The sequence below is a fragment of the Mus caroli genome, unplaced genomic scaffold (assembly GCF_978045245.1).
Source record: "Mus caroli unplaced genomic scaffold, Mus_caroli_1 scaffold_2, whole genome shotgun sequence".
Lineage (NCBI taxonomy): Eukaryota > Metazoa > Chordata > Mammalia > Rodentia > Muridae > Mus > Mus caroli.
In genome coordinates, this window is record NW_028227257.1 from 178,640,420 (window position 1) to 178,664,770 (window position 24,351).

At 40.4% G+C, this 24,351-nt stretch overlaps 1 protein-coding gene across 1 annotated transcript; it reads left to right on the plus strand.

Annotated features, from left to right (window-relative positions):
• Nucleotides 1-5,654: 5,654 nt before the first annotated feature.
• On the plus strand, nucleotides 5,655-24,320 carry Suv39h2 (SUV39H2 histone lysine methyltransferase). Its single transcript, XM_021155442.3, has 6 exons — nucleotides 5,655-6,012; nucleotides 8,066-8,211; nucleotides 16,473-17,132; nucleotides 18,799-18,945; nucleotides 21,592-21,721; nucleotides 22,741-24,320. The coding sequence occupies exons 1-6, from the start codon at nucleotides 5,769-5,771 to the stop codon at nucleotides 22,845-22,847; spliced, it is 1,434 nt and encodes a 477-aa protein (XP_021011101.1). The 5' UTR covers nucleotides 5,655-5,768; the 3' UTR covers nucleotides 22,848-24,320.
• The last annotated feature ends 31 nt before the right edge of the window (nucleotides 24,321-24,351 follow it).

Here is a 24,351-nt window from a genome sequence, read left to right on the forward strand (position 1 = left end):
GGTCACAACGATTCCTGAGGTGGCATCAAGTCATTTTTCTTATTTGTATAAAATACTTGGCTTCTTTTTAGTAATTAATCTCTTAACAACCCTACTTTGATTCAATTCCTATTTTAATCAAAATCTTATTTTCAGACCTTTCTGTACTTTCCTTCCCATTCTTTTTTTTTTTATTTTTTTTTAAAGATTTATTTATTTATTTATTTATTATATGTAAGTACACTATAGCTATCTTCAGACACTCCAGAAGAGGGAGTCAGATCTTGTTAAGGATGGTTGTGAGCCACCATGTGGTTGCTGGGATTTGAACTCCGGACCTTCGGAAGAGCAGTCGGGTGCTCTTACCCACTGAGTCATCTCACCAGCCCTCCTTCCCATTCTTAACTGTAAATATGACTAAAGGCATTGAGCAAAAATCACACCATAGATGATTAGACTACATTAATTTTTTTCAATGAAATTTATTAGCAAATTACTCTTTAATTCAGCCTCATACAAAATCTTAGGGCACAAGTAAGGCTGTAGACAAGCGCTTTGAGAGGAGGTAGGATCTAACACACCTCCCAGTAGAGGTTCATTACCATCTGTACCCCCTGAGCCACACTACTGTCCACATTCAATCAATGTTCTGGCCTTCCAAGTCCCCAGAAGAATTGCCCATCTAACTGCTTACACTACTCTAGCCTTCATTTCTAGATGTTTACAAATTCCTTATGTACTCCAATTCCAAGGTGAATTACATCATTAGGTAACAATACAATGACTTCACCTTAGTACCAATTTTCTTTTAGTTTTCTCAGCAGTGTGACAGAATACCTGAGATTACCACTTTAACATGAAGGAGGATCTACTTAGCTCATGATTTTAGGGATTTCAGTTCATCCTCGTTGGGAACAATGAAAGGGCCATCACGTGCCAGACAGGAAGCAAAGAGGATTCTGCAAAGAGCCAAAGAAAGATGCACCTTCCAAGGGTCTGCCACAAGCTCCTATTGGCTACTCATTGTTAGGACCAACGGTCACAGAGTGTAAGGGAGTAATTATGTATTTTGGCTCTTGGATTCTGAGCTCATGGGAGACCAAGATATAACAGAAAGGATTATAGAGAAGTGACTACTAACCACATGGCAGTGGGCAATATGTCTAGATTTGTACCCCCAAGAGAAGAGTTTACAGCCTTTCCCAATCTTTCCCATAGGACATGGTAGCACATATCAGTTGCAGCTGTTGGGATGCTAAGTAGGCAGGATTGCTTTAGCCCAAGAGTCGGAGACCTACCTGGACAGCATGATGAGAGAACCTGTTTCAAACAAGCTAACAAAACCATAACTCCATAGTAAGTTTCTAAGCTATATTGTCTATAACTTCTTCAAACCGTATGGATGTGGCTTATTATTAAGAATCTTTATTGAGCAGATGGCAGTACCCTTTAGAAGTTCCTGACGATGCAGAAGGCAAAGGTAAATGTTTGCATGATAATTTTGTACCAAATTAGTAGAAAACTGAAGAGAAAGCATATCTTTAAATAAGGAGACAACTTCAAATATAAATTCTTGACTAAGGCCGGGTGGTGGTGGCGCACGCCTTTGATCCCAGCACTTGGGAGGCAGAGGCAGGTGGATTTCTGAGTTCGAGGCCAGCCTGGTCTACAGAGTGAGTTCCAGGACAGCCAGTGCTACACAGAGAAACCCTGTCTCGAAAAAACCAAAACCAAAAAAAAAAAAAAAAAAAAAAAAAAATTCTAAGTACTTTGCTGCTTCTTGTGTAAACTTACATGATATTGAAAGATTATATCTAGTCTATATCTATATATGACATCTGACCTCAGGACTAAGAAAAAAAAGCCGGTGAACTAGTTCAATTCCTAATATAAAATATTTGTGCTTTGGAAAATATTTTAGGATTTTATTTTATGGTTATTGCCTTTAGTGTTTTAAAAGAAATCAGGGGTTGGTAAACTTGAGCTTATAGGTCAGATCTATCTTAATAACTGTTTTTATAAGTAAAGCTGTATTAGAACATAGCCTTGGTCATGTGTTCTCTGTGGCTATGTAACAGGATGTGTGATCCACAAAGTTAAAATATTTACTGTCACCTGGCTGACAGTATGGAAGAAAGGAAATTTCAAATAAGTCTTTATATACTTTATAGAGATAATCTACTTTGAATTAACAGACCATTGTTATTATATTTATTCTTATTTAGGATGTGACTATCTATGCATGTGTTATGGTGGAAAGTCAGAGGAAAACTTGAAAGACTTATTTCTTTCCTTCTTCCGTGGGTTCCAGGGATCTAAATCAGATCATTGAGCTTAGGGGCAATTGCTTTTCCATACTAAGCTATCTCATAGGCCTTCACACTTACTGTGCAGTGTGCTAGACAGTAAATATTTTTCTTTCTTTTGTTTTTTTTGGGGGGTTTTGTTTGTTTGTTTGTTTGTTTTTCAATTTAAAAATATTTATTTAAAATAATGAATCATCAAAAAAGTGATACATCAACATCAAGATTGAGAAAATGTTTGTTTTGAGAGGGTTTATCTGAATAGCCCCGGCTGTCCTGGAACTCACTTTGTAGACCAGGTGGCCTCGAACTCAGAAATCTGCCTGCCTCTGCCTTCCAACTGCTGGGATTAAAGGCGTGCGCCACTATTGCCCAGCTTTTTTTTTTTTTTTTTTTTTTTTAGAGTTATATGCCAACCAGAAGAGGGCATCGTATCCCATTAAAGATGGTTGTGAGCCACCATGCTTGAATTTGGGACCTCTGGAAGAGCAGTCAGTGCTCTTAACCTCTGAGCCATATCTTCGGCTAAATTCACATTTTTTAAAAGATTTATTTATTTATTTAATAGATTTATTTATTATATGTAAGTACACTGTCGCTGTCTTCAGACACCCCAGTAGAGGGGGTCAGATCTCATTACAGATGGTTGTGAGCCATCATGTGGTTGCTGAGATTTGAACTCAGGACCTTTGGAATAGCAGTCAGTGCTCTTAACCGCTGAGCCATCTCTCCAGCCCTAAATTCACCTTTTTAATCTAGTGTGCAGTGTACTCTATTTCTCAGAGAACATTCAAGTTGGAAAACACAAGCTCCACAGTTCAATCACATTTTCAGCAATGGTCATGAAAATTGAGAAGTATCCTAATCTGTTCCTTCTACCCCAAAGCCAAAGACCGTGATGCCTGCCTGCACCCCCCCACGCCCCCAGCAACTTCTGATTTTCTTCTTCCAAATCAATCGATAGCCAATGTTTACCACGGCCCTTGGTTGAATCTCAGGACCTTTAATTTACCTTCCTACAAATTCTTTTGACCAAGCAGTATGGCCTTGCCCTGCAGTCCAGGTCATTTAGGAAGCTGAGGCAGGAGGATCATTTGAACCCAGGAATTCAGATATAGCCTGGAAAACTTGAGGTGATCCTGTCCCTTAAAAAAGTAAAGTTGATAATCCAAAGAGCTTTTGTTTATAATACATACAACTTCTTAGACAGTTAAAGAGTTTTCAAGTTATTCAATAGATTTTTAAAATAATTTTATTTTGTTTTGTTTTGTTTTTTGAGACAGGGTTTCTCTGTAGTCCTGGCTGTCCTGGAACTCACTCTGTAGACCAGGCTGGCCTCGAACTCAGAAATCTGCCTGCCTCTGCCTCCCAAGTGCTGGGATCAAAGGCGTGCACCACCACGCCCGGCTAAAATAACTTTAAAATGTAAAAAGTAATTGAGCACGTTCTTTATGGGAATAGCATCTTTATAAAAACTTTTGAAACAGAAGCTCTAGCAGGAAGTGTTTGGTATTGTGTATTCTTTTCAAGCCTCTTAACATCTTGCTTGACCAGGAGATAGCTATGTTTTAATATATACTTTCCTCTGTTAGGATATGATACATGTTATATGAGTTCTGGAAAATTATAGTATATCCATGAGAAAAACCACAGAGATCAAATGACAGGGCATTCCTGGAATCTGGGAGAAAGTGCTTGGTGCCATTCAGCGAAGACATGTTCTGAGAGGTGTGTTTTGTGCAGGTTAGTGTGTAAAGATCACAGAACACTTGCAGAGCTGCTAACCACGTCACCAGGAGACAAAGTTGTTACACAGGGAAGACTGGAGTTCTGTGCTCATGGGTTCCCTGAGAAGCTTCAGGCCTACTCTTCTACACTCTGAGAATAGAGAGTAGACACTGATGAAGGTTGAAGTGGCTGGCTCTACTCTATGCCCTGGAATTAAGAAAAACAAGGGAGCCAGGCAGTGGTGGCAATCCCAGCACTTGGGAGGCAGAAGCAGGCGGATTTCTGAGTTCCAGGCCAGCCTGGTCTACAAAGTGAGTTCCAGGACAGCCACAGCTACACAGAGAAACCCTATCTAAAAACAAAAAAAAAAAACAAAAAACAAAACAAAACAAAAAAACCCACAGAGCCTTGGATCTATCAGACAACTGCTATTCCACTAAGCTATCCTTCTGCCTCCAGCGTCCTTTGCCAATTTTTAAAATGAAACTTAGTAAGACCAAAAATATTTGTAAGATTCTATCTACCCTGACAGATTTTTGACAAAAGCTTTTAAAGAAGAGCTAGAGAATGAAGCCAGACAGAATGCCTGAGTGGCCTCTGAAGAAGTAACATTTGAGTTAAATCTAGTCACGTGAAAGAGAGGGGGCAGCACATGAAGGGGAGTCAGTCAGTCCTTTGATCTAGACCATGATTTCCAGTTAAAGTGTTTATTGTGGGAGAAGGGAGCTTTGGCTAGCACCTGTAATTCCAGCTCACCAAAGTGGAAGCAAAAGGATCAGGACTTGAACATGCTTCTCAGACAAAGCAAGTCTGAGGCTTGTTTCATTTTCTGTTTTAAAGTCTCCTTAGCTGGGTGGGAAGTGGCTGGAAGGGGAGCAATGGAGAGGTCAAGGCAGCTAGGCTTTTTTGGCTAGAGAGAAGACAGGCAGTATGTGCTTGTGAATAGCACTGACATGACTTGCTTATAGAATTACAGATGGTCTTTTGTGTATAATGCTTCCTCTTACAAGTTTTCAGATTTACAATGGTAAAATCGAGAACGACCTGACTCTCCCCAAGCATATATGGCTAAAACCCTGCCCTCAGCTTAAGTCTGTTAATGTTAGTAAGTCCTTGTCTTAAGTGTACCTTTTACGTTTGCCTTAACTAAGACGAGTTCTTGGCAGGGTTGGTTGGATTCTGACAATTGTCAGGCTCTTCCTTTGAGTCCAGCTGCTACATGGCCACATCAACTCATCAGAATCTCTTTGAGGGGTTTAAGCAGACAGCATCTCTCCAGGCGAACCCAACATGCAGTCAAATTTTAAGATCCTGAGTCGTGGTGGTGTGGAGTAAGGAAAAGTAGTGGGGCTTGGTTGGCTTGAAGTGCTGAGGAACAAGAGTGGGAAAGGAGCTACCTGCGCACACTAACCCCGCACAGCCTATTTTGCGTTTTGAAACGTGGCGGGCACGTCAGGTCTTTGTGAAGGGACTCAGGGGACCGCATGAGGAATCATGGCAAGCGTCCTCCGAAGTCAAAGCGAGTAACGAGCCAGCGAGGGGCAGGGCCAGTTTCCACGGGAGGCTCCGCCCCCTTCCCGCCCCCACCGTGCGGCGCAGGCGCGGTAGCTACCACCGCAGGGGTCGGCCTCCGTGACGTCAGAACGCCTCGCTCCTCACAGCCTCCCGGCTCCGGAGTCCCTGGCGGGCCGGGGCGGGGCGTGTGGCCAGCTGAGTTCTTCGGGCTGACCGCGCCAGTTTGAATGAAAGCTCCGCAAGATGGCGGCGGCCAGGGCCAAGGCACGGGGCGGTGAGGCAGAAGCGCGGTGTCACCGGGCTCCAGGTCCGCTCCCGAGGCCCAAGGCCAGGCGAACCGCGAGACGCCGCCGCGCGGACACCCTGACGGCGCGACGCTCGCGGCCGTCTGCGGGCGGGAGGCGCGCCGGCTCCCAGCGAGCGAGGTCCGGAGCTCCGCGGGCCGCGGTCTTTGGCGACGAGTGTGCACGAGGTGCCTTATTCAAGGGTGAGCAGGAAAGCACACGCGCTGCGGCGGTAGCGGTCGCCACCTCCGAGCCGGGGGTTGGGGGTGGTGGCGGGGCTGAGGTGCGGTGCTGGAGAAAGGGAATCCCCTGGTGCCTGCGTTCGAGCGGGTCTGGCCTCGCCGTGAAGCGCCTGCAGACGCAGCCCTGAGCTCCGGGAAACTTTGGGGGGCCCGGTGGAACTTGCGGGTTATTTCTGTGGATGCTGAAGCCGGGGGCACGCAGTGCGCGTGCGTGCGCTCGAGTCGCGCGCCCTTTGAAAGTCTGGCTTGTGCAAAGCCTTCTGGAATGAAAAGGTTGTTCTCCGCTCCACCCAGATGGTGACACTATTATTCCCGTAGCTCTTGCCTCCTTGAAGCGTGGTGGGGATGGGATGGTGGAATGGTTTTTATAAATGGGATTTTATCATCTAGACAATGAGGCGTTTTCCTCTCATCATTTTAGGCTGTGGGATTTTGTAAACCAAGTGTTGGCAATTTTTCTTTTTAACATTTCGAGATGCCCCAAAATGTAGCATTTCTATTGCGAGGGGCGGTGCATTGTAATTACACGTAACGCTTTATTATGACGTTTCATACGAATATATGTACGTTGATCCTCCTATTCAACACCACCCTCCATTATAGGGTTGTGTTTTCGGATTCTCGGGAGGGGTAAAAATTGAAAAGATAAATAAAACAGCAAACAACTTGGTTACATAAACAAGAGGACTCTCCTTTGCAGATGATTAGCATAAGGAGATTAGCATTAAGACAAAACAGCCTTAAGATTTTTAGAAGCGATTTATGAGACGTTTTTTACAGCTTTCTTGTCTCCAAACCGCCACACCTAAGCAAATCAATATATTCTGGCAAATTTGAAGGAAAGTCTTTTTGCAGATGCCAGAAATATGAGTTATTTGCAGTCACTGGAGTTCGGAAGCTATCCTTACTGGTTTCTGACAATGAAGTCCTTTACTGGGAAGGATGAGGAAGGACTGCGGGGGGAAAATTTGAGCGGTTACTCTCTCCCTTCCTGGAAACTTACCTCAAAACGTTTTTGCCCACCACTTCGGAGAACTAAAGACAGCTTGATGAGTTAGAGATACATTTTCTTTGGTCACCTCTGTTCTCAACAAAACACACTTTTTTTTCAGTGAATCCCATACACAAAAAGATTGGGACCTTCCCAAAGTTATGTAGCTAGGTGACCCACCAACGGGTAGAGCAGAGGACTTTTGATCATCTAGTATTTATCCTGATAGTAGGTATGGTGAAGTTTGTTACATTTTTCTAGACATCAGTTGTGTAATTATATTTTTAAATCCAGGATGGAATACAGTTCATTTCTGGCCTCCGCACGTATATTGTTTAGTGTGTCTGATTTTCAAGTCTGGCTTATGGATTATTTCCACCTTGTATTCTGTTTTGTAACTGCTGGCTTGAAAACTGTAGGAAACAAGTATTACAAAGCTCACTATGCTCTCCATTTAAAGTAGAATTCTCTGGTTTATGCATGATGAAAATACATTTTACCATGCACAAAATAAATGAAGCTAAAATCTCTCGACATTTTCCAAAATGGGAAAAGTAGGATATGGATTTCATATTTAAATTCTTATCTGACTAGAAGAAGTGAAGTTACTTTTAAATTGTGGCCATTTTAGAATATCTTTTAGATATATTTCTAACAAAATGTCTTAGCTGTTTATTAGGAGAACAGTTATATTCTGTGTAGAATAAAATGGAACAGTGAAAAAATTTACTTCATTTTACCTTTGCATTTATATGTAACCCTAAGAAATTTTAGATGTAAAATATTTTAATTAGTCAAGCAAGAATTAGGCAATGTGGGTAAAAGTGGGATAGATGTCCACTGGAAAGTAAACCAATTTACCAAAACTAGTTCTTTATCCTATAACTTTTTCTTAAACACACATATGTAGCTTCTTGTTATATGCGTTCCTAGACTATAACATTGTCAGTTGAGAGGGTTTTAAGTTTTTGTTTCAGCCTAGTAGATATTTTATTGGTAAAGAATTCTATTTTCTTATTGTAGCCTGGTGTGTGCCTTGCCTAGTTTCACTTGATACTCTCCAGGAATTATGTAGAAAAGAAAAGCTCACATGTAAATCGATTGGAATCACCAAAAGGAATCTAAACAATTATGAGGTGGAGTACTTGTGTGACTACAAGGTAGCAAAGGTAAGGCAATGTCCAGCCCCTTGGCAGAGACTGTCCACACTGCAGTGTTTCATGTTTCTCTAACATAAAAAGAGCCTCAAGATAAGCGAAGCTCTTGTTGTTTAACGTTGTAAGACATAGAGTCACTCGGCCAACACTGAGGGATTCGGAAGCGTCAGATGCTTTTGCTTTAGAATATTTAGGGTGTTTGTATCCTGCATCCAACTCTTGACTGTTTGCATATGAACTCCCAGAGCAAATTGGTTAGGCCTGATTGGTTTGTCCTGCAATTCGTGTTGTTCCTGAATCCTATTTCCTATCACTGGCAGGAACCCAGGTTTCAAGCCAGCTCTAGAATATTGAATGTCCTCTAGGAGAAGCAGCAAGCATCCTGCCATTCTGTCTGACTCGGTGCCCTACAGGTGTGGTGTGATAGGATTGACTGACTTGTGTGGTCATTTCAGTCCACTGTTTCATAGCTTACAATGTGTGCAAATTAGTTCTTCTAAGAATCTATTTTACCTAAATCCCATAATTATATTTTCCATAATCCATTTACTTGTAGCCTTCCTCTGAGAACTGGCCATTAATCTCTGTTCTTACAGATAAATAATCAAGAGTCCTACTTAAATTATGTGATTTTTTTTTTTTTTTCATCTCTGCTGAGCTTAAGTCCATTTCATCCTTTGAAATGCTGTCTTCCTGTGGTAGCATTGCCTTCCCCAGCACAGAGATCTTGGTCTAGCATCTCTCCCAACACCCTCAGCATCCTGCTCGTAAAAGAGCCTAATCATGTGCCATCGTGATTTACGAGCCCTAGACTGAGCAGTCCAGCTGAGAGTATCGTTTGATCATATGCATTAACTCCATTGAGCTGTGCCTGCTGGACCTGGTAGACCTGGTAGACCTGGAATCCCAGCAACTAGCAAGGCTGAAATAGGAAGCTCATAAGTTCAAGCCCATCTTGGGCAACTTAGGCTCCTTAAAACTTAGTTTTTAGAATGTTTTTAAAGGAAACTACAGCTCAGTGTTAGAGCCCAGCAAACATAAAGCCCAAATAATGCTTTCAGTCCACACATGGAAAAAAGAAAAACAGCAAAACCCCAAATTTCTCCTGTTCTCATGTTGCTCAATTCTACTGGACAGGATTTTCCCTGTTGCTTTTTTCTTCTTTGTGTCTGGTTTTCCCAGTGTTTGTTACTATTTTGGTTCTTTCCTCTCCCCTTACTTTCTCACACTGAGCTGAAGGCACCCCTCCTTCCATGAGTGTAACCTTTAACATTCAGCTCACCTCCATCACTAGTTAGTTATCTCTGTCCTCAATCTCTCAAAGGTGTCACCATTTTCTCACTGTCTACTTCCTTAGGGCTTTGCCTAAACCTCTGGTTTCTGTTCTATTTAGTCCCAGGCTGACCTTGAACTCACAGCCACCATGCTCTAGCCTCGTCAGTGCTGGCGTTATTTGCATAACATATGTTTCCAGCGAGCGTCTTTTTATTTTTTATTTATTTATTTTTTTTAATTAGGTATTTTCCTCAATTACATTTCCAATGCTATCCAAAAAGTCCCCAATACACTCCCCCCCCCCCCAGTCTCCCACCCACCCACTCCCACCCCTTGGCCCTGGCATTCCCCTGTACTGGGGCATATAAAGTTGGCAAGTCCAATGGGCCTCTCTTTCCAGTGATGGCCGACTAGGCCATCTTTTGATACAAATGCAGCTAGAGTCAAGAGCTCTGGGGTACTGGTTAGTTCATAATAATGTTCCACCTATGGGGTTGCAGTTCCCTTTAGCTCCTTGGGTACTTTCTCTAGCTCCTCCATTGGGGGCCCTGTGATCCATCCAATAGCTGACTGTGAGCATCCACTTCTGTGTTTGCTAGGTCCCGAGCGAGCGTCTTTTTAATACTAAGCTCTTTCTGACTCGTTGTGACAATCAGTAAACTGTATTTACATCTTCTCGGACCTTTGGCTCCCTTTGGCCTTCCTTCTCTACTCGCACAGCTAGTTCTTTTATTTTCCTTCTAATTCATTTAAAAATAGTATTTTATTGACATATAATTTGCTTAAAAGTATACAGTTCAAATCTTGGTTTATTCACAGAGTCAGTCAATTTTAGAGCATTCTTTCATTACTCTAAACAGAATCTCGAAACCTAACTACTGCTGCCCAAATTTCAATTACTGATCCTAAGAAACTGCTAAGTCTATTTTCTGTTTCTGTAGAGTTTTGGGGATGTCCCATCCCCTTCTTCCTCTCCTCCAGCTCTGTGTTCCAGAGAAGGACATCTCTTGTTCTGCTTTGTCACTCTGCCTGAGACCTGGTCTCTAGTTGAACCGTGAGCTAGGCTGGTAGACAGCAGGTCTCAGCAATCCTGTCTCTGTGTCCAGCAGCACTGGGGTTAGAGGTGCATGCAGCTTTCCTTGGCTTCTTATGACCTTTGGGGCTGGAACTTGGGTCCTCATCTTTCTGGAGCAGGTGCTCTTCCACAGTGATGTATCGTGTCCCTGTCATTTTCAGTGTAAGTCTAATACCTGCATCTTAGTTACCAGCTTCACTGATGGAGCATGAACTGGGCAAGTGCCCTACCACTGAGTTATATTCCCTAGCCCTTTTATTTTTCATTTTGAAATGAAGCCTTGCTAAAGTAGCACAGGTTGGCCTTGAGCTCACTCTGAAGCCCAGAAAAGTCTTGAACATGGAATCCTCTTCACTTTAGCCATCTGAGGAGCTGAGATTACAAGTCTGCACCACTGGACTCATCCTTGGAATAATTTCTTTTTTCTTTTGGTTTTTCAAGACAGGGTTTCTCTAGGTAGCCTTTCCTGTTCTGAAGATCAGGCTGGCCTCAAACTCACAGAGGTCCACCTGCCTCTGGTTCCAGAGGCCCAGCCTAGAATAATGTTTTAAGGCTCTCTCAGGTAGTGTAAGATCTTACTTCTTCCCTTTCTGTGCCAGATATGTTCAATTGTGTTGAGGCATCACATTTATTGTGGGACAGACAAATTTTGACTTGTTTCCATCTGGGGGCTGTTATAAACAATGCTGTTATGATGTTCATATGCAAACTTCTGTATGGACATAGTTTTCATTTCTCTTGAAGTGGAATTGCTAGGTCCTAAGATATTTTTGTTGAGCTCTTTTGGGAACTGCTAGCCTTTTCCAGAGCTCTGCACCCTCATGCTTGCACCCCAGCAGAGTATGAGCATTAGTGTCTCTGTAGCTGACTGTCGTGAGAAGCACATCTCATTGTGGCCTTTACTTACATTTCTCTGGAGGTTAATGATGTTCAACATCTTATCATTCTCTACTGGATGTTTGTATCTTTTGTGATGAACTAATTATCCAGATCCTTTGCTCATTCTAAAGATACTTTTCATATATTTATTTATAGTGTGTGTGTGTGTGTGTGTGTGTGTGTGTGTGTGGTTCTGTGAGCACGTGTGGAAGCTACAGAAAGACCATCCATCTTAGCCTTATTCCTCTAGGACAGGATCTCTCACTGAGCCAGATGCATTCCATTTGGGTTATGCTGACTGGCCATTGGGCTCCCAGAATCTGCCTCTCTGCCCTTCCAAACCTACAGTTGCAATATGTAGGGTTCAGAGGACAACTTTGCGTTGGTTCTCTCCTTGCACCATGTGGGGACTAGAGATCAAACTCGGGTTGTCAGACCTGGAGTTGGTGTGCCTTTACCTGCTATGGCATCTTCCTGCCCTGACTTTTTTTTAATAGATGTTGTGTTGTCCAGACTGGAACTTGTGATCTCAAATAATCCCCATACCTTTATCTCTAGAGTAGCTGAGACTATACATGTGAACCACTAAACCCTACTGAGGAAGTATTTCGGATTGTTTTGTGTTGCTGGGAATAGAACCCAGGGCCTTGGATATGTTGGGCAAGCATTCTACTATGATGTTACCCTGCCCCAGCAACCAGACTAAGAATAGCTTTGTTATAAATGGAAGGTTGAACCTCTATGTAGGCAACAGGGGAATTTGCAAGCAAAGCACAATAGAGCAGTAAGTGGTTCTATGGATTTTTTTGTTTTTATAAAATAAACCTTATGTTTTCATCGTGAAGGACAGATTGGAGAATTACCAGTTTGGAGGCAGGGAGACAATCTGGAAGATTAGTATGATAATCCAGATAAGAACTGAGAGCCAGAGGTAACTAATCTTCTGTCATGGAGATGGGTAGGAAGAAGCCCGTCTCTAATGAGACTTGATGATGGACTAGATTAGAGAGAAGGAATTAAGATAGCCTACCTGCTTCTCAGCTTGTGTCAGTAGGTAGATAAGGGTCACCTTGATGAGTTATCATACAGAAGAGGGTTTAGGAAAAGCAGGTGAATTCCTGGGCATCAGGAGACTGTTGACTATCTGAGCAGCAGGTAAAGTCTGGGAATCATCAGCATATGATTGTTGTATCATCAGTGAGGTGAGAAGGCTGCCCAGAAGGAGTGTTAGAGCTGGAGTCTCAGTGACCCGGAGTTACCTGAGTTGCCTATGTGACATATGGCTTTAGAGTGTTTCTCAGAGTCTCAAAAACAGAAACAAGTATCTAATACAAAGAGGGACCAAGAAGCCATGGCCATAAAGAAAGTAGAAAAAAAACAAAAACAAAACCAAAAATACAGAGAAAATCATACATGGACCCCTAAGGAGTATAAAGTTGTGGCTGCTGCTGTCAGAGGTCAGGTGACCTGAGGACAGAAGACTTAGTTGGCTTGGTAGTTAGATTGTAAAGTGGAGTTAAGTGCACTTGTATTTAAGGTTCTCAGGGACCATGCTCTCTAAGAATTGTAAGAAGTATTGGCGTGGCCAGCAGTAAAGGTGAGGCAGGTGCCTACGGTTGTCCACAGTTACTTGTTGGCATAGCATTGCCCTTTTCACATTCTCAGCTTAAAACTAGACACATCATCTCTTTTTTTTTTTTGTTTGTTTGTTTGTTTTTAAAGATTTATTTATTTATTATATGTAAGTACACTGTAGCTGTCTTCAGACGCACCAGAAGAGGGCATCAGATCTCATTACGGGTGGTTGTGAGCCACCATGTGGTTGCTGAGATTTGAACTTCGGACCTTTGGAAGAGCAGTCGGTTGCTCTTACCCACTGAGCCATCTCACCAGCCCCGACACACCATCTCTTAACTTTGGTTTTTGTTTTTTGTTTAATGCTTCCTTACAAGCCACAGATTTTGCTTTTATCTAGCCTACTATGTTCCATTCATAAAAATAACCTGTCAGTCTTTGACAGTATAGTTTTTACTACTTTCCTCTGCACTTTTTAAAAATTATGTGACTTAGATTTTCTTCTTACTGTTTTAATTGTATGGCTATGTTATTTTGGTATTTAATATTGAAACAGAAGCATTAATGTTTATTTCACATACTGCCTTACCTCCCAGAGGGATTTTACACCTTGTAGTTCATCAGACCTCCTAGGTCTGATAAAAGCCAAAGTTTTTTAGCTTTTATTTGGAATTGTAGGTTACTGAATTAATTAAATTTGCCTAAAAGTGAGTGGTTTTTATAAAGCAATTTTATTTTTCAAAGATAGAAATCTCTTTCAGATTTTAAAAATAAAATATGCTTATAAAATAAGGCTACAAAGCAGAGATAAAAAAAATTTCCAAAGTGTTTGTCAAAATCAATTCTGTATTCTTATGCTTATCTATTCTGTATAAGTATAAATAAGTATATTTACGGTACAGAAATTGAGTAGTTACCAATGTGGTAATATATAAGCCTTGGTCATTTTAAATACAAGTGCCTTATCCAAGATTAACCAGTAAGGAAGTCATCTGGGCCTCAGTGGTGGTGAGTTTGATTCAGGTGGTGACTTAGTCATGAACTTGGTGCCAGCACTTAACTTGTATTGTTTTCTGCAGTAAAAGGACCAGTGTGCCTCTGCCTTCTTCTGGGGTCAAAAGTCAAACCTTAAGAATTACAGAGTCGATGAGTTAAGACAATGCCAGTTGGCTCTCATATCTACTTCCCTGTAAGTAGATCTGGTACCAACAGTTCCAAATTATCATTACCTGACTAGAGGAAGAACTCTTTAGGCCTTAGTGAGGCTCAGCTTGACACACTGTTGTATAGTGAGGCTTTCCATTTCTTCTCTCAGAGATGATCATACATACTTATGTAAATATAATGTATATACTACATATCCTCACATCTTAAACACATTTTAACAGAAAAAAAAACCAATATATTACGAACAATTTCCCAAATGAAACTGAGTTTTTCAATTCATAAGAATTACTGACGGATGAGGACATAATAAACATTAAGGTATTGATAGTGACGATAAAGTAAATTCACTTGTGGATGTGCAACCTTTATTTATTTATTTATTTATTTATTTATTTATTGTTATTTCATGTGCAGTGGTGTTTTGTGTGCATGCATGCTGTGTGAGGGTGTCAGATCCCCTGGAACTGGAGTTACAGACAGTTGTGAACTGCCATGTGGGTGCTAGGAATTGAGCCTGAGTCCTGGAAGAGCAGCCAGCTCTTAACTGAAGAGCCATCTTTCCAGCCCTCTGTGCAACTTTTGTTTGTTTGTTTGTTTGTTTGTTTTTCGAGACAGGATTTGTCTGTATAGCCTTGGCTGTCCTGGAACTCACTCTGTAGACCAGGCTGGCCTCGAACTCAGAAATTTGCCTGCCTCTGCCTCCCAAGTGCTGGGATTAAAGGCGTGTGCCACCACACCCGGCTGTGCAACTATTTTTTAACCCAATTTGGGTTACGGCTGGGGTTATACCTCAGTATGGATGTGTGTCAGGCCCGGAGTTTAAGCTCTAGTACTATGTGTATGCTGGGTAGGGGTGGGGTGGGGTAATTAATAGTAAAATAGCTATTGTCTGTCCCTGCTTTATGGTAAAAGTTACTGAAATTGTCACAGGCAAATGTATTACAAATATCTACAAGTTCAGAAAATAGCCTCCAGCAGGATGGCTTAGTGAGTAGAGGCCTTTGCCACCAAGGTGGACAACCTGAATTTAATCCTTGAGACCCACTGGTGGATGTAGAGAACTACATCTTACCATCAGCCTGCACTTCCATACCATGGACATGAGCACCCACACAAGTATATACACAGAAATAGATGTCATGTTAAAAAAATCTAAATGATGTTCAATCACTTTGATATTTATTTCATGTGCATTGGTGTTTTGCCTGCATGTGTGTCTATGTAAGGGTGTTGCAACTGGAGTTTCAGTTGTGAACTGCGGTGTGGGTGCTGAGAATTGAATCCAAGGTACTCTGGAAGAACAGCCAGTGTTCTTAACCACTGAGCCTTCCCTCCCCCACCCCATATACACACTTTGATATTTCAAGAACATTTCTGGCTTTACTCTGGTCCTGTGGATATGTGCTAGCTATTCTAAGATGAAGAACTGATTACTGAAAGACATCACTTTAGAATTTACTCATGTACGTGAACTCTTTTTAAATAGCAATGGCATCTGCTGACCTTGAGGAAAGAAAACAGCCACTGTGTGTAAAGAGATTTCAGAAACCATAATGGCCAGTAACTAGGTGATAAAAAGTGGATCTTTGCTGTCGTTCATGCCTGCTAGCTACTTAAGCCACTCATAACTTTTACTAGTCAGCATTCACTAGAATATTAATGACTTGTAGAAACATGTGTACTGCAGTGCACATTTATGGTATAATTGGTTTCAGTAATTGATTCAGTATCTATAAAATATTTCAACATACAGTCATTTTTAAAGGTAAAGATAGTTTGCCCCCACCCATCTACTTTCTTGAAATTAAGTACAATATTTATACACAAAGTCTATCATTTGAGAGTAGCTACATTTCAGGTTCTCATTAGCTACCTGTGGCTAGCAGTAACTTACCCAGCTTATCTTTAGAACAGCTAAGGGATACTTGGCAGTGACACTGAAGGATATAAGTTGCCATACCTTTAGAGAATGCATGCAACTGTGCTAGCCATATGAGCTACTAGCCTAATGTTTGCTCTGGGACCACCTGTTTCCATGATCAAGGTAACTACTTAGTTTGACCTAATACTTTTGGTAAAACAGTCATAGGTTTCAGTGCCTTTATTTTTCCCTGGCTAGGACTCGTTGGCCTGTTGTTGTTACAGTCCACTAAATTCTGTGTTTCACATAGCATACAAAAGTTTGTTTTGTATGACTCATACTTTTCTCTTAGAAACTTGTGACTCTGTGCAGTTTGAATTAAGAGACGTACCATTATAGAGACTGCCATAATCTGAAATGTGTTTTCTTCTCTACTTTAAGGGTGTGGAATATTATCTTGTAAAATGGAAAGGATGGCCAGATTCTACAAACACCTGGGAGCCCTTGAGAAACCTCAGGTGTCCACAGCTCCTGCGGCAGTTCTCTGATGACAAGAAGACTTACTTAGCTCAGGAAAGGAAATGCAAGGCTGTCAATTCAAAATCCTTGCAACCTGCAATTGCTGAGTATATTGTACAGAAAGCTAAGCAAAGAATAGCTCTGCAGAGATGGCAAGATTACCTCAACAGAAGAAAGAACCATAAAGGGATGATATTTGTTGAAAATACTGTTGACTTGGAGGGCCCACCTTTAGACTTCTACTACATTAACGAATACAGGCCAGCCCCTGGGATCAGCATAAACAGTGAAGCTACCTTTGGATGTTCATGTACAGACTGCTTCTTTGAGAAGTGCTGTCCTGCTGAAGCTGGAGTTGTTTTGGCTTATAATAAGAAGCAACAAATTAAAATCCAACCGGGCACTCCCATCTACGAATGCAACTCGAGGTGTCGCTGTGGACCTGATTGTCCCAATAGGATTGTACAAAAAGGCACGCAGTACTCACTGTGCATCTTTAGAACTAGCAATGGCTGTGGCTGGGGTGTAAAAACCCTTGTGAAGATTAAAAGAATGAGTTTTGTCATGGAATATGTTGGAGAGGTACATTAAATTCATCCTATGCTTATGAGCTTTGTACTTTCTAACTTATTAATGTAAATACTTGATATATTTTGATGTTGTCATTGCGGATATGTAGAAATCCATTTTCACATTTAGGAGAAAGGTTCATTGGCATAGTTAGGAATGTAAATCTTTATATGAGCAAATAGATAATATAGTAATAGTTATCATTCATAGCCACTGACCAAAGCATATTTTTTAAATATAATTTTAAAATATAACAACTATATTTACGCAAAAGTCCTAAGAAGGAAGTCATACATGCTACCTACATACATGGTGACATTGAAACTTAGAAGTTACATTTATTTCATTACTTAGCCCAATATAATTAAATTTCTTTTCCTATTTGGTATCAACATGATGGGCAGTATTAAGTAAAACATGCTTTATGGATATTGTGAAATATGTATAAAAGCATTTATTATATCAAAAAAACACTAACCTAAACTCTGGCCACTTAGAGCTGCAGACCATTCTCTAATTACCAAATACTAGCATATTTACTTTGATAAATATTATATGCATAAATATTAAAGTAGTACTCAGGATAGGACACAGCTAAACATCTTAGTACATTAACTTTCTAATCTTCAACTCTATGAAAGAACAGTTCTCTCCGTTATTACAAATGAAGAAACTGAGGCACAGAATCAGCACCCAGATTTAGTTTCACTTGACCACTGTTGGGAGTCTTCAGCCGAACTAATAATCAAGCTGCGGTCATAAGGACAGCAGCGCAGGTAGTGTGGTGACAGGGATGGACCTAGCCTGGGCCCGGATGTCCTGCTGCGTCACACCCTGGCCCCTGGACTATGATTTTTGAGCTGAAGCAGTTCCTGACTCTCTTCTGAACAGTAAAGCTTTCCAAATAGTTCACTGCAAGCCTCTTCTCTAACCAGCCTCCATTTATTCTTGTTCACAGATAGGAACCATATGCCTTTAGAGCAGTTGTTCTCAGCCTGTGGGGTGTTACCCCTTTAGGAGTTCAGCAGATCTTTTACAGGGTCGTATATCAAATATCCTGCACATCATATTTTATATTACAATTCATAACAGTAGCAAAATTAGTTATGGAGTAGCAACAAAAATAATTTTATGGTTGGGGGCAACCACATCATGAGGAAGTGTATAGGGTCGCAGCACTAGGAAGGGTGAGGACCCGTGCTTTAGAGCATATTGAGAGTGTATACGCTCATAAAGGTAGTCTTCTATTCATCTCTGTCCTGTATGGCAGAGGTGCGTAGCTTCCTGCACACTCTGATTATAATGAAGTACCATATTTCAACTTTCCTCAAATTACACTTCTAATCTCTCATCCTATCACTTTCCCTCATTTTTAATACTTTTTCCTATATATCTTTTATTTAAATATTTAAATAATAAATAATATAAGATAGATTAAAAAGAAACTTGAATTTCTTTTTAAATATTTGTATCAGTATTAATAGCTTAATGTTTCTTTGGTTCCACAGTACTGTCCTATTCTGTGGTTTTGGAGAACACAGGGTCACCTGTAGTCCTACGTGAGAGGCTGTGGTAGAAAGACCTTTTGAGTCCACAGGTTAGAGAGATCCTATCATAAAAAGAGACACTGTAAAGCTATAGTTGTCCTGTTTTGTTCTGTTGTTTTGTTTCTCCTTAGGTGATCACAAGTGAAGAGGCCGAGAGACGGGGACAGTTCTATGACAACAAAGGGATCACCTACCTCTTTGACCTGGACTACGAGTCTGATGAGTTCACAGTGGATGCAGCTCGATATGGAAACGTATCCCATTTTGTGAATCATAGTGTAAGGAGCACTTAGAGATAAGATGGCTCAGATTAGTGCTGTTTGCGTGATTCTTTTCCTCAACTGAAGGAGAATCACTTACACAGCCATTCACAGTATTTTAGTATAAGGGCTTCTGTTAAATCGGGGTATTACCGCTGTAATAGGAACATACTTACTGAGGTGATTGACAATTACTCAGTTCTATAACAGTGTTTGTATCTCAGTTCATTTACATTTTCCAGGCCCTTTATAGGATAAATAGCTAACTTAATAGCAGAAGAAGGAGATTAATAAGCAAGGGAGTTAAGTAAAATGTTTTAAGAATATTAACAAAGTTATCTTCATGAGGTTAATACAAAAATTTTTAAGATTTTAGTAGTCCTTCACCTTACCCACAATTTACTTTCCACAGTTTCACTTGCCTATTTAGCTCTGGTCCAAAAATAACCAGTGGAGATTTCTAGAAATAGTTCACTCTAAGTTTTGTTTGTTATTCTGATTAGGAGTTGAAGTCTCCTGCTGTAGATATGACCCACCCATCCCTAGTGTGTATACACTCTGTATGCTACCTGACAGTCACTTAGCAAGCCTCTGGGTTATCAGGCCAACCATCAGAGAGTTCAGGTGTTCAGGTGTCCCTGTTTTACTCAGTAATTGCTCATCAGCATAAGCACAAGATTAGTAATACTAGCAATTTGGATTTGCCAAGGTGTTTCCTTGAAGCCACGAGGTGAAAGTACAATAAGATATTTTCATAGAGACAGGCCACTAATATAACTTTAAATAATTCAGTTTTTGTTAGTAGTTAATCTCTTACTGTGTCTGAAGTAAAGTTAACTTATTATAAATATATATGTATAGAACAAAACCCTGGGCTGGAGAGATGGCTCAGTGGTTAAGAGCACCGACTGCTTTTCTGAAGGTCCTGAGTTCAAATCCCAGCAACCACATGGTGGCTCACAACCATCCGTATTGAGATCTGACGTCCTCTTCTGGTGCATCTGAAGACAGCTACAGTGTACTTAGATATAATAATAAATAAATCTTTTAAAATGTATGCATGTATGTATAGAACAAAACCCTAGCATATATAGGGTTTGATACTCGGGACAGTTTCAGGCATCTACTGAGGATCGTGGACAATCCTCCCATAGATACAGCTTAAAAGTAACAGGGTTGAGCTTTTTTGTTTGTTTGATTTTGTTTTTAATGTCATTGTGTTAACATTTTAAAGTAAAATGTAAGGATTTCTAGATCATTTGAGCATTTAGGATTATTTCCCTAAATTATAAATTAATATTCTTTAATTTTTAGTTGATGTTTGGAAAACTTAGATCTGCAGTCTTTTTAAAGATTGTGTGTGTAGTTAGAGTAATTATCTTAAAATAAAATTGGCACAGTGGAATTCAAATTTTATATTGCATAGTTTCATCATTCTAGTACCAGGCAATAAGGGCAGGAGGTTTGTACTATCATCATTTAATATCTACATGACAGATAATGAAATATAGCTTAAAGGGTATATCACAAAGCTGATCTGAAAAGATGTAGCCAAGTTAACTGTCTGGTAGATTGTTTACCAAAAGTTTGTGTGTGAATCACAGTGAAATGTAAGAGACCGTCAGGACTCCCTCTTTGGTTGTATGATTTAAGTGCTTGTTTTAAGTAATTTCTTCTTAACGATAAATCTGAGATTCGGCCATTCTTCTGTATCCCAGGGGATTCATTCCAGCACTTCCTGCAGATACCAACATTCTTACAAGTTCCTTACATTCAATATGAGACCTCATAGCCACATAGCCTCTTTTATACTTTAAATCATCTATAAATTACTTCTAATGCCTGATGGAATATAAAGTTATACTGGACTAAGGGCACGAACACTCTGTCTGTACATGGTCAGGACTCTGGTGTGATTTTCTTTTCAATAGATACTTTTATAATCTATAGTTAGTTGACTCTGCAATTGGTTGAGTCCAGGTGTGGGATCCTTGAAATCTAGAAGGCAGCTCTACTGCCCAGCACACACATCATCCTACCTGGTCAGACTTGTTAGAGCTTCTTGCATGTGTGTAGTGTTACTGAAATACTGAACGATTCCAAATCAAAGTTTAAGTAATGAAATTATGCAGTATAAAATTTGAGTTCCGTGGTGCTAGTTTTATTTTAAAATAATTACTGTAGCCAGGTGGTGATGGCAGCCATGGTGAGCCTTTAACCCCAGCACTTGAAGCAGAAGTAGCTAGGTCTCTATGGGTTTGAGACCAGCATGGTCTCAACAGAATGAGTTCAGGATAGCACAAGGGGTACACAGAGAAACCCTGTCTCCAAAACCAAAAATTATTCTAATTATTTAAAGTATATATACACACATACTTTATTGAAATAGTTATAAGTGAAATGCCCATGTTATAAATGAAATTGTATTAAAATTCTCCAGGAAAAAAAAAAAGCTGAGACAAAAATTAATTAATTGTGGAAGCAACATATTGGATATCTGACTTCTTGTATCTTTTTGTTCTTGTATGGATGATTAAGATCTTCTTATACATGAAAACTGTATTTAAAATGATCCTGTGGGCAGTTAACAGATGTATATGGTTCATGGAAGGCAGGCACCTTCCTAGCAGTTTTACTTGACCAGATTTTATTGTTCTTTTTTAGTGTGACCCAAATCTTCAGGTGTTTAGTGTTTTCATCGATAACCTTGATACTCGGCTGCCCAGGATAGCATTGTTCTCTACAAGAACCATAAACGCTGGAGAAGAGCTGACTTTTGACTATCAGATGAAAGGTAAGGTTTTTAAGAATAATCTTACTGCTGTTGCTTTCAGTACAAGGATGCAGGCAAGTGTTTGGATCATGGAGCAAACTAACTTTGAAGATGAAAGAAATCAGTAGGGAGGACGATTAACAAAACAAACTATGCGTGGAGATGATAAAAATCTTTTTAAACATGAAAGAAATTGTGGGATAAGTCATCTTACTTAAGGCCCAGAGCCCATCCAACAACTAAAGCTAGCTCTTGGTCTTTCTTCCAAGTCATCTCAGCCTGACTTTTCTCAGGACTTCTATTTTGGAAGCTTGACTTATAATAACACTAATAAAAATATGGACTACAGTTTTTGAACTTTTACTAAAAGATATCTTGACAGGATTAGAAGTATCATTTCAATCAATATGAATTCTATTCTTTCTTGAATCTGGCTTTTTAAAGTGCTTAATTCTGTTGGCTGATTGTGATCGTGAATATCTTCTGTAAACGCTGTGCTTTTCCTGCTGTGACCATTTCACATCATTGTGCTCTTAGTGATGTGTAAAAAGAACGCTTGTGCACTGGACTTTCTCAATGAATGTCATCATGGCAGGTATTCTGACTAGTGCATACCGTCTTTCAAGATAGCTCAGAACGAAATATCTCAGAATATTCACAGAAATACAAAACTATTTCCTTGGGAGTTAACCAACATTGACTATGTAGCCCTGGCTGTCCTGGAACTCAGTGTCTAGACCAGGCAGGCCTCAGTCTCAGAGATCCACCTGCCTCTACCTCCCAAGAGCTGAGATTCAAGGCATATGCCATCATGCCCAACTAAAGTATTGTTTTTTTTTTTTTAAAGGTAAAGATTTGTGTGTGCGCATGTGAATGTAGGTACCATGGAGGCCAGAAGCTGGAGTTTGAGGCTAGGGAGGTGGCAACTTGAATGTTGGGAGTGAACTATGGCACTCCAGAAGACCACAGCTACCCTTTACCTGCCCCGCCATCTTCCAGCCCCTGTTCTCAAATATATGTTTCTCTTCCTGTATTTCCAGGTTCGGGAGAAGTGTCTTCAGACTCCATTGACCACAGCCCTGCCAAAAAAAGGGTCAGAACCCAATGCAAATGTGGAGCCGAGACTTGCAGAGGTTACCTCAACTGAAGTGTCAGGAAACGGAGCTCACGATAGTTTTTGTTTTGTTTTTCTTCTAACAACTGAAAAAGTATTTCGGACTCCTTTCTATTACCTACGTATTGTATTATATGATGTTAATATACAGTTCATGGCTCAAGACATTGCCAAGTATATTACTGTTTATTCTGAAAAGGACTGCAGGGCACATAAACAGTAGATATTTGGTGGTTAAATGGAAAGTGAACTATGTATAAATCACCATTTGCTTACTTGAGAAGTCGGAATAGACAATTGTTCCCTTTAGTGTTTGAAAAGTGAGGCTACCACAGTTACTATGAAACCTTTTATCTTGACTCAAACAGATAATTCAATTTAGGCAAATGTATAAATTTTATTTTTTTACTATATTATTTCTGTTTAATACTCACTGATCAGAGACAAATAAGTGCTGGATTTTTTACTATATTTTCTACTTTTACATGAAAACATTGGCATCTTAATGCTATATTTCAGGTGTAAACAATGTGAAAGATCTACGTCTAGCTTGACCTTATTTTGAAGCAATAGATACCATTACAAAGGTTGTAGGTCTGAACCTGAAATCCTTAGAAGATTTTTTTTAGTTGCACAGAAGAAAAGTCCCTAATCACCTTCTCTAGAAGTCTATAGTGGCTGGCCATTGTGCTTCTTTGAACAGACAGAGTAGTGACTAGGAGGGCCCATTGGAGTGCCAGGCAGAGTGAGCCACTCAGCGAGTGGGAGGTCCGCACTGAGTATCTATCTCATCTGAACAGGACTGAGATCCGTGCGGGACACAAGCCCCGATGACAGTGTAATTCAGGTCACTTACCTGCAGGCACTTTTAATTACTGTCCACTGCATTTAAATCATTTTGTATTTTGTGCATGCCCTTTTAACAGATACTTGTTTTATACAAGAATTTTTTGATAGGATAAAACTTAGCTTGGCCAGAGTTATGTCTGATTGAATTTTTATTAACTTCTGGGGATTAGATGGGGTTTTTCCCTGTGTAGTAAAACCCAATAAAGAAAAACTTACTTGTATCTTTCTGGGTCTGGGAGTTCTAATCATGGTGTCCATTGTGAAGACAAAACAAATGCTGCAAATAAACCAAGCTTTTGGTTTCCTAAGAGTTTCCCCGGCTCACTGCTCCAGGCTTTAATAGACTATAATAAGCTTCAGTAAAATGAACTGAATTCAGGAACTCAGCATTTCCTTTATCTTCCTAACTCTTGACCTGGTTTGAGAGAAGCTACAGTATTACTCAGAATACTGCCTTCATGGGACTGCTGTTCACAATACATACAGAATACTGCCTTCATGGGACTGCTGTTCACAATACATACAGAATACCGCCTTCATGGGGCTGCTGGTCACAATACATACAGAATACCGCCTTCATGGGGCTGCTGGTCACAGTACATACAGAATACTGCCTTCATGGGGCTGCTGGTCACAATACATAGTATTCAGTGTGCATGGTTGAGGCCTCATAGTATGTCTGCTACCC

What these genes read in the sequence shown, in the direction of transcription:
- Suv39h2 (XM_021155442.3), top strand. Translation starts at nt 5,769, where the DNA reads ATGGCGGCGGCCAGGGCCAAGGCACGGGGCGGTGAGGCAGAAGCGCGG. An exon ending in TCATGGAATATGTTGGAGAG is followed by an intron (nt 17,133 to 18,798) that starts GTACATTAAATT and finishes GTTTCTCCTTAG; the next exon opens with GTGATCACAAGTGAAGAGGC. An exon ending in CCCATTTTGTGAATCATAGT is followed by an intron (nt 18,946 to 21,591) that starts GTAAGGAGCACT and finishes GTTCTTTTTTAG; the next exon opens with TGTGACCCAAATCTTCAGGT.